At 30.9% G+C, this 17,572-nt stretch overlaps 1 protein-coding gene and 1 pseudogene across 4 annotated transcripts in view; both read left to right on the top strand.

Moving 5' to 3' along the window:
* The window catches only part of LOC111621047 (xaa-Pro aminopeptidase 1-like), a 76,482-nt gene extending 61,136 nt beyond the window's left edge, over window positions 1-15,346 (top strand). For all 4 annotated transcript variants that reach the window (XM_023363100.1, XM_023363101.1, XM_023363102.1 and 1 more), the window contains exons 7-13: window positions 3,074-3,178; window positions 3,784-3,824; window positions 3,900-3,951; window positions 12,740-12,883; window positions 12,952-13,047; window positions 13,123-13,204; window positions 14,571-15,346. In XM_023363100.1, coding sequence (XP_023218868.1) covers window positions 3,074-3,178; window positions 3,784-3,824; window positions 3,900-3,951; window positions 12,740-12,883; window positions 12,952-13,047; window positions 13,123-13,204; window positions 14,571-14,757 — 707 coding nt within the window. In that variant the 3' untranslated portion in view covers window positions 14,758-15,346. The remainder of the gene's footprint in view (window positions 1-3,073; window positions 3,179-3,783; window positions 3,825-3,899; window positions 3,952-12,739; window positions 12,884-12,951; window positions 13,048-13,122; window positions 13,205-14,570) is intronic.
* On the top strand, window positions 13,230-14,548 carry LOC111621048 (annotated as a pseudogene).
* Window positions 15,347-17,572: the final 2,226 nt, after the last annotated feature.

Raw genomic sequence — 17,572 nt, 5'->3', positions numbered from 1 at the left:
CAAATTTTTTATTCACATTAATCTTTTTTGAATGTAGATTTGTTAGAAGTCTGTTATTTTTTAGAGATTGAACTTCAGTAGGAATGCACAATGGACTTTTTAGTTTGAGTGAATTTAGTCATTTCTCTTCTCACTTACACAGTCTACACTTTGCCTTGTCAATTAACATTAGCTAAATAAAAATTCAATTGCTATGGATATAAAAATTTTAAATTTTACAATATAATTACTTGGTTCATAATAAACTAAAATTATCATTATCATTAGATGCAATGAATAAAAATTGTGGCATTTTTAGAAACAGAAAATAATGTTTGTTTATGGAATTTTTATCCAGAGAGATTAATATCACTACAAAGAACTTGATGATTGAATATAATAAATCAATCAATCAATCTTTATTATTTGATATAGCGAGTGTTATTACAAAGGGGATTAAAAAACATTGTTATTTTAAGTTTGATACATGAACAAAGAAATCATATAATTTATACATTAGCATGGCAAAACTGAATAAAATTTAGGAACAAAAATCAGATGGTAATGTAACAACTTGAACATCCAAAAGAATATTGCAAGAATCAAGGTGTTTTCTCATTCATTGCTGTTGTTTCACAAAAAGAATATTTGGAGTCACATAAGACATTAATTATTTTACCATTTAGTTTTACCAAAATCCTATTTAGTCTAAATTGTGCAGCAAATGACTTTATTTTTATAACTCAAATTAGACAATAAATAAGATGCTGGACTCCACATTCAATTAAGAAAAATTTCACTGTTCCAACTTCTTTCACTCAAATAATGAACATCTTTTAGCCAATATAAGTCTTAGTCATTGATCACAATCCAGAAAGAACAAACTTTCACTTAAATACATATAACTAGAGGACAGTATTATTTAGTAATTCATTAGCAATAGCAGGCCATGGCTTCAAAAAACAATTACCATCTATCTGTGAAAGTCTTGCATATATCAATTTTCGATAGTCATCTTCCAGTAGGTCAATAAGTTTCCTCCAAAATCTAAACAATTTCATCAACAGTTTAATAGTGAGGGGAGGTCTTCCCAATTCCATTCTCATGCAGATCCTGAGAACACCTACTTAAAATAGAATAACTGTATTGATTCAAATTTGTCTACTAGAAGACTGTCTCAAACCAGAATGGCATAAAACATACTTGGGCCAATCAAAGAATCAAATAATCTAAAATAATTATACGTAGTACGATCCAAAAGTTTGGGGACTTGGCTTAAAATTCCTTACCTTAAAAAGTTTATATTGCTGATGCATAACCAACCTTTAAAGTAATCACCTTGGGCAACAATACACTTTTGCCAGTGCTCATATAACTTCTGGAAGCATTGCTGGAAGCCATTTTTTGAAACCTCCCGTAAGGCCTCCTGCGATGCTGCTCTCATCTCATCTGATGACACAAAACAGCATCCCTGCAAATGCTTTTTCATTGATGGAAACAAATAAAAATCACGTGGGGCTAAGTCCATTGAATAGGCAGGGTGTGGAAGCACATTAATTTGAGTTTTGGCGAGAAACTGTGTGACCATCTGGGACCGATGTGCAGGTGTGTTGTCATGCAGAAGGTACCAGTCTTCACTTTGCCAGATCTGTGGCCATTTACGACGAATGGATTCCCTCAAACGACATAAAATGTAATAATAATTATCATCTGCACATCGGATTTAACCAAATATCACGTACCTTAGAAAAAACCTTTAATCGATGCGAAATAAAAATTTAATAGTACAAACGTTTTCAGACCGCTCCTGGGTCCATCTTCAGGCAAAAATCGTTTGAAGATTTACGAAGTACGAAAAATATTCGTTTAGAACGATTTTTAAAACCGAAAAGATAGAACGGAATCACGTGATCTATATCTCTGAACGTCATATCTTCTATGTCATATTGACAGATATTTAAATATTTTTCATCGTTTTTAAAGATTTTATGAATAACTTTGTTGTTAAGCCCACAAAACATATCACATAATTTTAGATAACCCATTTACTTCCTTTCTTTTAGGATTACGACGCACTTAAACCTCCTGTTGTAATAGGGCCTGCCATGCCGAAGAAAGAGAGATTTCATCTCTGGAATTGATCGGTGATGTAGTGTTGTATGCCTTGCATAATTCTATCTGCTCCAACCATTTGAGATGGTCAATCTTTCTTGTTTCCATATGTAGTGAATTTTTGAAGTTTGAGTCAATACACTATTCGTAGTAAATTCAAATGATATTGAAATTGGAAAATGATTAGAATTGAAAATATCAAGAACTCTAAAATTCAGTAATCTGTCTAATAAATTTGCATTTACTGTTATTAGATCTATAACAGATAGACTGATTGTCAAAAGAAAAGTAAATTTAGCCGAGTAGTCTGAGTCACATCGACCATTTAAAATATACGGTCCATACGACTTAATCAATTATAAAAAAGCTTTTTCCTCTTTGGTTCAATATTAAATCATTAAATCTTTGGGAATGATTGAATATAATATATTTTAATACATATCTGAAATGATGTATGCTCACATGAATGTGATATTAGCTTTTTGAATTACATATAGAAGTAAATTATTTGTGTAAGTTTATTGCAAACTGCAAAAAATCAGTACATTTAGTAGCTGTAGTTCAGTGATAAATTACACACAAAATTAAATTAATTTTGATAAGAAAAATTCAATGTAATGAAATATTCTAAAAGAAAATGCAATTTCTTTGCAAAATTGAATGAATGGTGGAAAAAATTTTATACAAATTATCAATTGAAAGAACAAAATGAAAAGATAAATTAATTAGGAGAAGGTAATAAAATTTTTCTAAAAGAATAATACAGAACAAAATTTGGTACATTATCTTAAAACAAACATATCACTAAATTGTTTTCATAATTTAAAATGACAGTCACTATAAATATATAAGTAACTTATAATAGAGTATAATTTGAAAAGCTAATAAGCAAAATTTATGTAATTTTGATTATTAAAATTTGCTTTTCAAGAATAAAATCTGTGAAGTTGTTTTAATTTTTTAAAAAAATCTGTTCTAATAGGAACAGCAATAGTCACAGAAGATCATGCAGCTCTATGGACAGATGAACAATATATTCAGCAAGCTGAGCAACAATTAGATCATAATTGGACTTTAATGAAAGAAGGTAAGTTTTTAATTTATGTAAAGCTTATGTTAAAAAATCTATTGTAAGTGTTTCTTTTAAATTTTGTTCATTGGTTGGGTTACATTCTTGCAGTCATTTTTTTCAAATGGACTCAATATTTTCAATTGGAAACAAATCTGGTGTATTTCCAGATTAATCCAAGAGCTTTATTTTTTTTTAATATAACTCATTTGGTGTTTTTGCATATATGATATTTAGCTCCATCTTGCTGAAAGATTACATTATCTTGAAAATGATCTTCCATTGTTGGGATAAAGAAATATTCTAAAATATCACAATGCAAATCACCATTTACTGTCTCATTAAAAGAAATTTAAGTTCATTAAAGTCAAGTGAACATACACACCATAACTTTAGTGAGAAATTTAATGAATTGTGATGATTTGAAATGTGAAACCAACAAACCAGATTGTTGGTTTCACATTTCAAGTGCCAAACTTTTCCTCCATTATTTCCTCCTCCATCAATGCAAAACATACTTTCATCATTAAAAATAATTTTTTGCTATTTTTCAGGTGTATATAATTATATTATATATAATGAATTCTATAACATATCTATATAATGATTTTAAATTTTGATAGGTGCCTCAGGTACTCCATCTAAAGGAGAATGGCTAGCAAGGGTGAGCTTAATTCAGTATTTTATTTATTGTGGATTTTTTAAAGAAATCGTTGTTAATTTTTATTATCTTTATTAGGTATTGCCTATAGGCAGTAGGATTGGTGTTGATCCTTATTTGATCCCATTTGGTAAGCCTTTAATCTTTATTATTTAATAATCTATAACTACTTGTATGCAGCATCATTATTTTATTGAATTTAAAAATTTTATTTTTATTTTGTCTAGATATTTATAAAAAGTTTTATACAAAAATTCAAATGCAATATTATGTATTTCAAATTCATTCTGCTTACAGCTTGCAGAAAAAACTAATTTAGTGTTAAAATGCATTTCTATTTAAATTAATTATGCATATAGAAGAAATAATACAAAAACTTACTTTAGAAAATGTTTTCAATACATGTAATTGCTTTGTTTCTAAACTGTTTTTGTTGCTGCAATTTATATACAAATAGTATAATAAATATTTCTATTAGTTTTTTCAGTATATGAATTTTAAAATTTTATGGTAAATTTATATTTTAAATATTAAATTTTTATTACATTTGTATTTAGTGCATTTGAATAATTGCTTTAAATATAAAGCTTTAATTTATATTTGTCAAATAGCATTATTTACCATTGAAAATTAAAAAAGCAAACTGTTCAGTTTAAGAAGCTAAAATTTTTATTCAGTAACATTTTTGGTCATGGCTATTCTCAGGTTGTAACAAATACAAATTATAATATGATGCTAGGTATTATACATTTTCATATCATTACAGTTATAATTTTGATATTAGGTCAAGTGTTTTATAAAGAATTGCCATTCTTATTGATAATCAGAATCAACTCATCCATTTTGAGGTTATTGAGTGTCTACATAGTGACTGTTAAGTGACACTTGATTTCGCGTGTTTTCTGTCATTGCCATACTCTCATCTGTGACATACACTACTTTACAATAATGGACTGGACACCAGCAGATTTGCATAAAATCTGACTGCATGTCAGATTTTATCCAAATCCAGTGCTCACACGTGATCTGATAAGGTTAAATATGATACATTAAGTGGTAACATTGTTAGTTCTGCATGAAATTCTGATATGTCAAAATGAAAGGAATTTAGTGACTTTGAAAGAGGTGTTATAGTTGATTGTCACATTAGTGGCAAGTCTATTTGTGCAATTCTGGTAGAATTATCACAGCCACAGTCAACTGTTGGTGATGTTGTGAAGAAGTGGAAGACTACGGGAGTTGGGACACAAACTGCACACATTGGTCATCCCCGTAAGCTTGAACTGAACAAGACTGAACAAAATTGTCGTGTCCTGAAGCGTGAGGTTCATAAGAACCGCAAGAAACCACTCCAAATCATCAACAGTGAGTTTCAAGCAGCAGGGGTTACAGTGCAACCCATACTTTGCAGAAAGAACTGCACACCCTCAATATCCACAGATATGTTGCTGCACACAAACCAAACATCATCCCATCCAACAAAGTTAGCAGGCTCGCTTGGTGTTTGCAAAGTTGCAACTGGTCTGTTGACCATTGGAAAACTGTTTTATGGAGCGATCAGTCATGCTACATGCTTTTCCAGTCGGGTGAGTGTGTTTGGGTTTGGAGAATGCCAGGCAAATGTCTGTTACCTGAGTGTATATCATTCCAACTGTCAAGTTCGGTGGTGATGATGATGTTTGGGGGGGTTTGTTATATGGCCCAGGACCTTTGTATGTTGTTCCTGGTAAATTGAACGCCTATGCCAACATGAACATTTTGGACAATCAGGTTCTTCCTACGCTCTGGCAATTTTATGGAATGGACAATTGTTATTTCCAGGGACAACAATGCTCCATATCATGTTGCAGTCTCTGTTAAGCAGTAGTATCAAGATACAGATGTCAACTGTCTTCCCTGGCCTGCTCAGAGTCCCAACCTAAACCCAATAGAACATTTGTGGGAAGAGTTAGAGCGACACTTATGGGCCAGAGAACCGCGTCTGAAATGTACAGCTGAGCTGGCAACATTCTTGAAGCAGGAATAGACACAATTGCCCATAGCTGTGTATCAAAACCTTGTTGAAAAGTATGTCTGGAGGGTTGCTAGTGTAATTGCAGCACATGGGGGGGATTCTCCTCCTATTAAAGCATGTATTCTTTACCTTATGCCATCACATCTTGCTGTCTGGTTCATTATTGTAGGGTAGTGTACATTACTCTGTCTCAGGAATAGTCAGTGGTTGCCATCATCTAAGTTTAGAACAAGGATTAGTCCTGCCATATGGTGGAAATCTTATGATTTGGATAACCAATACCAACCAAACACATTAGGTTTTAATTGCTAGAACCTGTTTAGAGGAATGGAAACCAGAAATTGTTGCCACCTAACTTCTTGCCTGCATGAATGAGAATTTACAGATAAAACTAGATAAGAAAGTACTAAAACTACTACAGTCACTAATTAATGGGTTCCTAATTCAAAATAGTCAGTCTATTGGTAATGTTGTTGAAGTTGGGACGTTAGCATTAAGAAGCATTTGATGGCTTAAAAGTGGCCTTGGCTTCAGAACCCATTTTATGTCATTACGATTATGAAGTAATAATGTACTGACAAACATTTACTGGCATGGATACAGTTTTGGTTCAGAATTACATAATAGCTTATACTACTCAAATGTTAACAAATAGCAAGAATTACTCAACAATGGAAAGGAATGTTGGCAGTTGTTTGGGCTATTGAGAAGTTTCTAGCTTACATTTTTGGACATCCCTTTTGATTGGTAATGAATCATCATTTACTGGCTTACAAATCTTTGGGATTCTTCTGGATAATTCATTCCATAGCCCTGCGGCTACAAGAGTATAATATTGCCATAATATATGTATTGACACATATTAACATCTTGACACCTTTTTATACATCCATCCTAATTTACAAGAAGGCTCAGTGCTGGATTAAGCCTCTAGCAGACCCTAGACAAAATTTAAATTGGGACCCCATTTAAGGAAATCTTAAATAATGTCACTTAAAACTTTTATTAATAATAGAGAATACAAACCTGTATAATAAGTTTCCAGTATAACAAAAAAAATATTTAAAAATTATATCAGGAGTTACTGCAGTGACTCTCCACTAGGGTTTCTCATTTCCCAGTGAGGGATTTCGGGAAAAAAGTAAACTGTTTCCCATGAAATCCTGGGATAGAATTAATTATTTTTAAGATATACAAAATATCTTGAAATCAAATGATATGGTTATTTTTCATTTTTTAAAGTAATTTAATACATTCTACAACCTCTAAAATCATATTATTAATGCTGTGTAAGATATATATTAAAAATTACCTTTGAATTACATAGAAATTTTCACAAATTGAAAAACTTTATTAAAGTTTGCTGGAAATGCATACAACAACAAATTGAGTTCAAAATTTTAAAAAAATGAACTTAGATCAAATTTCTAACTTAAAAGGTAATTTTTGTTTTTTAAATAAAACATGATACAAAATACAGTGGTACCTCGGTATATGTCCAATTTGGAATACGTTCTGTTTGGACGAAACGAATTTTGCTCGGTATACGACATAATTCAATTATACGTGCCATCAATGAACAAGTAGCACTATCGGTGTACTACACCAGACTAGACGTTCGCGGTGCAATGGTTTATAACTTTGTTTAATTTCTTCTGATTTTAATTCGTAAGTAAAATTTTATTATTTTTATTAATCACGAATCCCAAAAAGACAAATGAAAAGCAACAGAAAACTAAAAAAATTACTAGAATTACAATGGAACTGATGAAAGAGATTGTTGAGAAATACAAAGGTGGCATGCGTGTTCGAGATTTTAACTGTTGTTTACTGTATTCTGAGAATGACGATATGGACAATTGTGAAAAATAAAGACATTATTAAATCTGCTAACATTACAAAAGGGGTTAAATCAATTTCTAAACAGAGATCGAAGACATTAGATCATGTCAAGAAATTGCTTTTGCTTTGGATAACTGAAAAACAGTGCTGGAGACAGCGTATTGGACGCAATTATTTGCTAGAAAGCTAAAAAGATACATGCTGATCTCATGAAAAATCAAGCAGGAACTAGCCAGGAAAGTGAGGTGTTTAAAGCCAGCCTTTTTTTTTACATGAGAACGGATTAATCATTTTTACATTACTTATGGGAAAGGTTGGTTTGGTATACATCCAATTCAGTATAAGTCCAAACATCAGGAACGGATTAAGGTCATATACCGAGGTTCCACTGTATTATTTTAAATTTTTATAATAAGATTTTAAAAAGCAAAGATGGTCAATACTCCAATCACTCATTCTGATCCTTATTTTAGAAATGATAAGTCCTGTTACCAAGAATGCCCTTTCAGATTTAATTGATGTGAGTGGAATCGTGTTTAATGCATTTAAGATTAGACAGATATGTTTTTTTTTTCACCTGTAGCCTGGAAGATTTCTAGTTAGTTTTTGAGATTGTAGTACTTCTTTTGCTCTCTAGTATTCTTGATTTGTCTACCTTGGCTGCTTTAATAGCAACATCAAGCTTATAGCCCAATAATTCAGCAGTTCGTTTGTCTTTAATAATCAGGTTTTTGAAGAAAAACTTCATACTCGTTTGTATCCTTGCCCAATTTGTACAACCTGGCATTATGTAGTTATTGAAGCTACTGGGCATGGTTAAAAATTAAGACAGCATAACCACAATTATTCCAGATATTACAGGTTCTGACAAGTAAAGAATTTTCAGAGTCCTGTCACAAATAAGATATGTATTGATTGAACAGAAAACATACTCGGCAAATTAATAATCAAAATAATCAACACCTAATTTTAAATAAACTCCCTCGGCAACAGATTAGGTGTTGATTATTTTGATATGTATTATTGACAATTTGTGACATGCCATAACAAGCAAAAATTTAAAAAACTAATAAGTAGCTTTAAAATTAATAAATACAAATGTATTCTGACTGTTTATGAGTTAATTATATTTTCTATTTGCAAAATTTCTTTAACCTTAACACAAAATAAGAAAAAAGTGATAAGAAATTTGCAGGATTTCCCAAGTTAAAAAAACAACTGGTATTCAGTTTGAGAAACCCTACTCCTCACCAAGTATAAAAAGCACAGACTGACTATATATACAGGAATCAGAGTTTCCAATTTACAGGTGCAATTTCTCTGCCCCTCAAACACCTATAGTAATTCTGAATATCTTGTTTGAAAGAAAATTGTTTTCTTAGGTAGTGTGTAAACTTTCAAGATTTTCTAAAACACAATTGTCGAAATATAAGTAATTTAAAAGTGCAAAAGTTGCCAAAAAAACTGTATTTTTTTCTTTTTCTTCATACAGCACTGTAGATGCTTGTAGAGAGAAACTACTGGGTCTAGAAAGCTTAAATTTTAAATTTAAGCCTTTCTCATTAAGGTTCTTGCAAAACTTCCAGGTCAATAGGTCAAAGTTTACAGGGGTTTCCCATAGAGCTAATTCAGTTTTATAACTTAATTTTATGCTTATAAAGATAAAATTGCATGGAAACAAATGAATTTTATTCAAAATGTCATCCAAAATAACAAAAGCTCAAATGTATGTGAATTAAAACTTTCTATAACAATTTTTCTAAACTGTGTATCAAAAGCATTGGGTCAGAGTTGGCTGTAACGAATATTGAAAGCGTTCGGTTGGCAGCACATTTGATTGGCAATGTGTTCAGTTGGCAAGTACCAAGTGTCAACCAATCTTATGTCTTGATATAATAATACAATTATTAAACAAAAACATCTGAGATGTAAAAAAATTAGACCAAGTAAAAATTTATGACAATTTAGATAATGGTCAAAATCTGCTTGACTAGTCAAATTGATATCTTCATCTGTTTGATTTCATCAAAAAATCATTTCTGTTTTCTGGGTCTTTCTTGAGTATTAGTGTCAAATTTGATGTTGGATATTGCCAATTCTTCATTTTCAATTTTGTTATATTTATCTCTTAAATCATTTACCGTATATATTGTGATAATGACCTGTATAAGTTTTCTACGAAGTTTAAATTATTACTAGGATCTTGTATGGATTTGCTGGATGCATTCATTTTTGTCAGTATTTATTATTATTTATTTAAATTTTTTTTTGTACTGAACCCAGACCCCTGTGAATTATGGACCCTAGACATTTGTTTTATTTCTGTATTGGGTAATCCAGCACTGACAAGGCATACAAAAATCTAAAGAAGTAAACAGTATCACTACACTCAGACTGGCAACATTACTAACAAACAGATCCAATGATTAGACAAATTATGTATGATATTGATGCTTACCAACACTTTTATATATTTGATGAAATTTTATACAGACAGGATTATGTTCCTACAAGATTATCTTGCTGTCTCATCACTCTGAGATCTGTATAGAGTGAGATACTGGAGACTTATCATGATGACTCACCTCAGATATGCCTGTACAGTACATATGACTAAATATCTTGAAGTCATCATTGGAGAGGAATGAGTTAGTATATAATGCAATACATCCAAGCTTGTCAGCAGGTCAATGTCAGAAGCATCTTTCATATGTACCTATTGGACAGCTGATGCTAATTACATTTCCAAGTAAAATTTTTGATGCCATCATTATTGATCTTTTGAGGCATTTTCCTACTTCATGAAATGTAAACCACTAGATCATTGTTGCCATAAATTAGCTGAGCCATTATGTCATCACCTAGGTTACAAGTACCAGGTCAGTGGTTGAAATAAATGACTTTCTGAGTGTTACATTAAAACTTGGGGCTCTCCAAAAATTAATTGGTGATCAAGGTGGTTTCTTTCTTGCTGAAATAGTCAAAGACATCCTCCAAATCTTTTGAGATCATTCATCAAAAACTACTGCTTGTAAGGAACCAAGTCTGAGCATTTATTTTTAGTTATTTTTTATTTTGCTTTTTATTCTAGTTTTGTTTGGGGCTTATGTTTTTATTGGGACAAAGGTTTCCTCACCAATCACCTTAGAAACTTAAAAATAGAAGAAAGAGAACCAACTCACTGACGAGAAAAGGCGCCATAAAAAAAAACTCATGCTCCTGAATGGAAAAAAGTAAGTCCGCACCAAGAAAGAGGGGGATACCCCACAAGCATAACTTAGGAACTTGATAATCTTTAAAGAATAAAACATCCTGAAAAAAAAAAAAAAGAAAGAAAGAATGATGTAAAAGGTTAGTGAGTATTGTCAGGAAATAGGCTGCCAGGCAGAAAGGAAAAGTTGACTGTTAGTGATAAGTATGTAAATGAGGGGAGTGATCTCACTCAGAATTGTGACGTCACCTCACAGTATAAAGTCTGAACCTCAAGTGAAAATGACCGAAGTGAGCTTTTGTTAGCAACGAGCGTAGTGAGCTTTGTAGCAGCAAACGACAAGAGGTGTCCGATAGTGATAAAATGGTTCCAAGGCGATTTGAAGTTATTCAATTTGTGGATCAAAGATTAGAAAGTCTTGAGAGTTGAGAGAAAAGGTTACTAGTATGTTCAGGTGACGATTAGGACCTTACTTCATAAGAATTGTTGTACATAAGTTAAGTCTTTGAATTTTTTGTCGAGTTCCAAAGGGGAATAGATTTAAGTTAGCAAATAGATTGATTTGAGTTTTGTTGGGTTGATTCTTTTTGATTTTCATTGAATAAATTGTTGTTTGATTTGTTACTAAATTTTGTACATAGTTATTACTAGAATTATTATTAAATATTGGATTGTTTTTTGACTAACTTTGTCATTATTTCTTTTGGTGCACGCTTAAAGTCCAGGCTTGGCACATTAACGCAAATCTGCATAAAGTACCCGTTACGTAACGGCTATTTCCAGCACAAAGTCGTGTTGCTAATCGTTGTAAAAGGCATAAAAATAACTTAGTACTTTACAACTGGTGCCCAAACAGGGACTGTTAGGTTAATATTAGACTTGGTTTTTACTTTAGCTTTAGAGGAGTAACACCTCATAAGTAAGAAAAAATAAAATAAAAAATAACTAAAAATAATGCTCGGACTTGGTTCCTTACATACTTATCACACTATACAAATGGTTTCATGGAGCAATTTAACAAGATTTTTACAGATTTGTTGGCTCTGTATGTTGATATTAACATTGACACTGGGACAAAATCATACTATGCTGTTCATAACATACTTACAACTTAAATACTTAGCTTACAATAATATATTATAGGTTATTCACCATTCTTTTCTAGTTCATGGCCATCATTCTACAGTGTTTGAAGACCTTATACAACCTACAGCTCTGGGAAATTTTGAGGATTATTCTGCTTTCCTCTGTACAAAGCTGGAGAAAGCTTGAAACTTAGCATATTTTGATGGCACAGTGTTGTGACAAAGAACAATATGATGCTCACCATCATAAGAATAATTACTGATCAAAACAAATTAGTGTAGTGTAGATCTACATCTCTATTCATAAGTCAGGACACTTGAGAAAGTGTTATATCAGTATTTTGGCCCATTTGAGTTCTTTGCCAGTGTTTTAATGTTACTATCTAAGAATGAGAAGCTATCTCATCCAAATACGAACCATGATTGCAACAAGAAATTGTGCATGTCATTTACATGAAGCCTTATATTCCTTCTCACAACTGGACTTTGATGTTTTCGGTGATGACATCATAAGGAATGGGATATGCCATCATAAACTTGTAGAATTTTTAAATGACCCAGAATGCACACATTGTTTGGGAACAACTCTGACCAACATTTAATTTTTATTTTAAAATTTGTGATCTGATTTGTTTAATTTTTGAGTTCATCTTTGTTAAATTAAACTGTGTATAAATAAACAATCATGTTTGCTTGTATTCTTTTCATTATTTGTAACAATATTTGATATTAAAGTTTTCATACAAACTTAATTTATATTAAACAGATTCTTGGAATCCTCTTTCTAATCAGTTGGAGTTAGCAGGGCATCATCTAGTAAGTGTGAATCAGAATTTAATTGATTTTATTTGGGATGATAGGCCACCACCACCCTCAACTAGTATAGAACCTTTACCACTATCATATACTGGTAATTTTCTTTTCAATTCTTAATAAATTATTAATAAATTTATTTACTTGTTTAATTTTATTTCTTAGGAAAATCTTTAGGAGAGAAAATAACTGAAATACGTCAAGAAATGACAAATAAAGAAGCTGTTGCTTTATTAATAACTGCTTTGGATGAAATAGCATGTAATTTTTCTTTTATTTTTATTAACTAACTAAATTATGTCTTAGTATTTTAATATATAATAAAATGTTGAATAGGGCTTTTCAATTTAAGAGGATGTGATGTTGACTACAATCCTGTGTTTTTTGCATATTCCATACTTACTTTGGAAACTGTTTAGTAAGTTTATACTTTAGAAATTATAATAAGTTGCATCTGATTTATATAAGGGTGACTCTGAAAGCTTTGCAATACAAGAAAACCATCCATGATGAATTAGTGGTTTTTTTTTAATAGTAAGTATTTCATATGACACATTATGTATAAATAAATTTCATCACTTTCCCTTACTCTAAGTGAAACAGGTCCTCTTTCTAGTAGTAGTAATGGTACTTTCTAGAGAAGTAAATTATGGTATGAAGTGATACCATGATTTACTATGATTTTTATGTTGACCTGAATGACAAAGACTGTTATGAACAATTGAAATTGGCTTTTGGCAATGATGTCCTATCATTTGCTACTGTGTTCAGGTGGTACAAATAATTTCAGATGGGTTGTACTTCCCTTCCACAGTGAACCATGTTAAGGGTAACCACAAACAGCAGTGACTCCTGAAAATGTAACTGCTGCCCAACATATGACCAAAAGTGTACCGTACTGTGAAATGATATAGGAGAGAGTATAGATAGGAGCCTCTGCAGTGCAGATATTCTTTCATACAGAGTTACAATTTAAAAAAAGTAGTGTCTCGATGGATACCTCATCAGTTGACAGATTTCCAAAAATCAGAGCATATCAGGATCTCTAAGAAAATTCTGGAGATGTTGAACCAAAGTGGACATCAGATCATTTTCAAGATTATCACAGGTGATGAGACATACATACCTTTTTATGACTGTCCCACATGTCAAGAAAGCCATGTATGTATCCATAAAGATGATTCAATTCCAATAACTGTGAAAAGGGCAGAGAAATAAAAAAAAAGTGTCATGTTTGCTGTTTTTTCCATAGTACTTGTCTGACGAAAGTAATTAACCTTAAGGAACAAAAGACAGTAATAGCTAATTGATCTACTACAGTTTGTCTTCATAGAATTCTGTAGTCACTGAAAATTCAAGGTCTAATTTTGCATCATGCTGATGCTTCATCACACAGCCAAGCAGGCTGTTGATTTCTTTGAACCTAATATCATCAGAATCGTCAAATATTCACCAGATTTGGTAATGTGTGGCTTCTGGATATTTTTTAATCTCATAAGACATTTGACATTTAACACAGAGGATGAAATTGAGCTTCCTTGACAGAGCATTTTTACATTCCAAAAATGAGCATCATCATGCTTTTAATCTTTGAAAGAAATGACTATATAAGTGCATTTTGGTCAGAGGAGCATACTTTGAACATAAATAAAAATTATTTTGTTTCAGGCCTTACAGTATTCCTGTATTTCAAAACTTTCAGAATGACTCCTGTAATATATATTAAATAATAAAAATAAGTTAAATGATAAATTTAATTAAAAATGAGGCACTTTTTTGTTCAGTTTATTTATAGATGAAAACAAGTTAACATCATCAGTAAGACGCCATCTTCAAAATGATGAATCTGATTATTCTGTTAAAGTGGAAATCCGGCCATATAAACTAGTGAAAGACTGTCTGGGATGGCTTGTAAATCAATTAAATGGAAAAATTTGGGTATTTATAATAGATTTTAATGAACTTCTATAATACCAGATCCTTTATACGTAATAAAAGTTTGGTGATTGATATTCTCTATCTCTTCATATTTTTTCAAACAGTGATAAACTGTAAGATTTCTAGGTATATTTTGGTTAAGTTTTTAATTAATTAAACCTTTTCACAAGAGGTATTATTTATTAATCTTCAAATAAGTTGGTAGTTTAACATAATGCAGTGGACTCTTCCATGTCCAAACTAATGTGGGTGGGAGTGATCCAGATATTAGAAAAATCCTGGTCAGAGAGAGTTAAAAATTTTTAAATAAGACTAACACATACATCTGCTGAGTATAAAAAATGTTTATTTTGACTTTGATGCTTAGTTTTGATAATTATAATTAATATTGTCTTAAAAGTTTTTTCTTCTTCTTGATTTGCTTACAAGCTGCTATATGCCTCATCATCAAGTCAGAAATGGTTGATGTATTGTTATCTTCTAAGAACTTCAAGGCAACCTTAATTTTAAAAAATTTAAAATGTACATACTACATGGAAAAGTGAGATTAGGAGTAATGTATAAGATTTTTGAAAATTTTTGGTTGCCTTTGATCAGTTTGGATATAGGAATGTCTACTGTAATAGATTTTGTAACGATAAAGAAACTGTTGTAACAAACAGTAATAAAAAAATTAAANTATAGTTTTTTTAGATGTAAACGAAGCGCAAAAGTATTATCGTGCTCTGAACTCCCGCATATTGCACCATTGCATTATGAATCATGCAACGATTATACCAGGAATTATGCACAGTAACTAACATCTAAAACATATTTTTCAAATAATTATACTTATTTTTTTTTTACAATTAGATTACCAAGTCTTAAACATTTAATTTCTCGAATATATTTTGTTTGCAATTAATACATTCAAAAGTTATGCTCTAGTCAATGTAGTTCCCAGGGTAATAATAATTATACTTATTTTTTTTTTACAATTAGATTACCAAGTCTTAAACATTTAATTTCTCGAATATATTTTGTTTGCAATTAATACATTCAAAACATGGTTAATGTTAATTTTATTCAGCATTATTATTTTATTAACTTTTGAATGTTGATCATATATAATTAAGTCACTATTTACAAATAAGACTAACAGTTATAAATAAATGAAAATCAATTAGTGTTTGAACTAAGAGAGAGAATAGTTCAAATTAGTTTTATAACCTTTTTATTTTCAAACTTGTATAAGAAAAATTCTCTCTCTCTTTTTAATTGTTATAATTTGTAAACAAACATGAAATATTTATGAATGATTGTGTTAATTTCAGTAGATTCTCATTAATAACCTCTGTAAAACTATCTGTGAGGGTAGATGTTAACTGACAATTGTCCTTAACAAGTATTATACAACTTCAATCAAAAAAAAGGTTACACTGCATAAATATGATAATATTTCACTGATATGTCATGTATGATTGTAATTTCTTTTTTCAGATAATTTTATTTATTAAAAGAATCACAAAAAAATATCAAAATAATTATTAAACACAAGAAAAACAGGCATGAAAAAATTTTTTAAATCTTACAAATAAAATTGTCATCTGTTTTAAGTATGATTTTGTGAAGGTTTTCAATTAATTTAGCAACATAAATAAATATGTATAAGAATTTTTAGGTTGTCAACTGAAAAAGCATGACATCAGAATGCTTTTATTAGCTCTTGGTTTCTGCTATATGGAACTGTAATTTATATACTTGAGTATTTGTCTTTTTGTTTTTCATTTGTAATCTATTTCTGGGATATCTTTTGTCACATTCAACAATAGTCAGCAAGCATAGATGCATTTGACTTGCCTTGATAACTTCTTTCCATCACTGAAATATCTTGATGGAAGCTCTCTCCTTGTTCTTTACTTACTGGTTAACAAATTGCTTGGGAAGAAGTAAAGATGGGAATTAAGAAAGTATATTTTAAGTGACATATTTCAACTTAATTCTCAGTATGTTGTCAGAAGTTCATTAACAGTTACATTGTAGTTTTCAGCTCTTCGATTACCCAAGAAGTCATTAACAACAGATTTAAAAGCTTTCCAAGCTACTTTCTCATCTCTTGAATAACTCTATTAAAGGTTTTATCCTTAAACAGTTCTTGAATCTGCAGGTCAACAAAGATTCTCTTTAATTTTAGCATCACTTGTTTGGGGATTTTCAATTACTTGAAAGCTTCTCCTTGATTCATTGTCTCACAAAATTCTTCATAAGCCTGAGTTTAATATATAGAGGTGAGCAATATGATTTTATCACAGGCAACTAAGAGAGTATACTAGATATTCTTGTTTTCAGGCTCCATCACTTTCTGACCATCTTTTTTCTTATGTAGTGTAAAGATCCATTCCAGCTGAGAAAACAGTAATAATTTTCAAATCTCCACACATCTCATTAATGGTCTTCACATTTAATTTTTAAAAAATGGCTTTTACATTTTCTTAGCTCTCCTTCCTAAATACAGTGTTACCTACAGGAAGAGATGTCAATGAAGTTCCATTGTGAAGCAAAACTGCCTACAAACTTAGATGAGTCTTTGAAAAGTCTGTAAAGTACTATTTTATTTTTCCGACTTTTCCAACGATTATCGACACTACTGTGTGCCGGAAATAGCCGTTCCCTAACGGGTACTTTACGCGGATTCGCGTTAGTGTGCCAGGCCTGGACTTTAAGCGTGCACCGAATTAAATAATGACAAAGTTTGTCAATAACAAAATCAAATATTTAATTAAACTTCTATTAATAAACTATATACAGTATTTAGTAAAAATCAAACAATAATTTATTCAATGAAATTCAACAAGAATCAATCCGACAA

The sequence above is a fragment of the Centruroides sculpturatus genome, unplaced genomic scaffold (assembly GCF_000671375.1).
Source record: "Centruroides sculpturatus isolate CEXI.00-Female unplaced genomic scaffold, Cexi_2.0 scaffold324, whole genome shotgun sequence".
Lineage (NCBI taxonomy): Eukaryota > Metazoa > Arthropoda > Arachnida > Scorpiones > Buthidae > Centruroides > Centruroides sculpturatus.
This window is presented reverse-complemented; position numbering and strand designations above follow the sequence as displayed.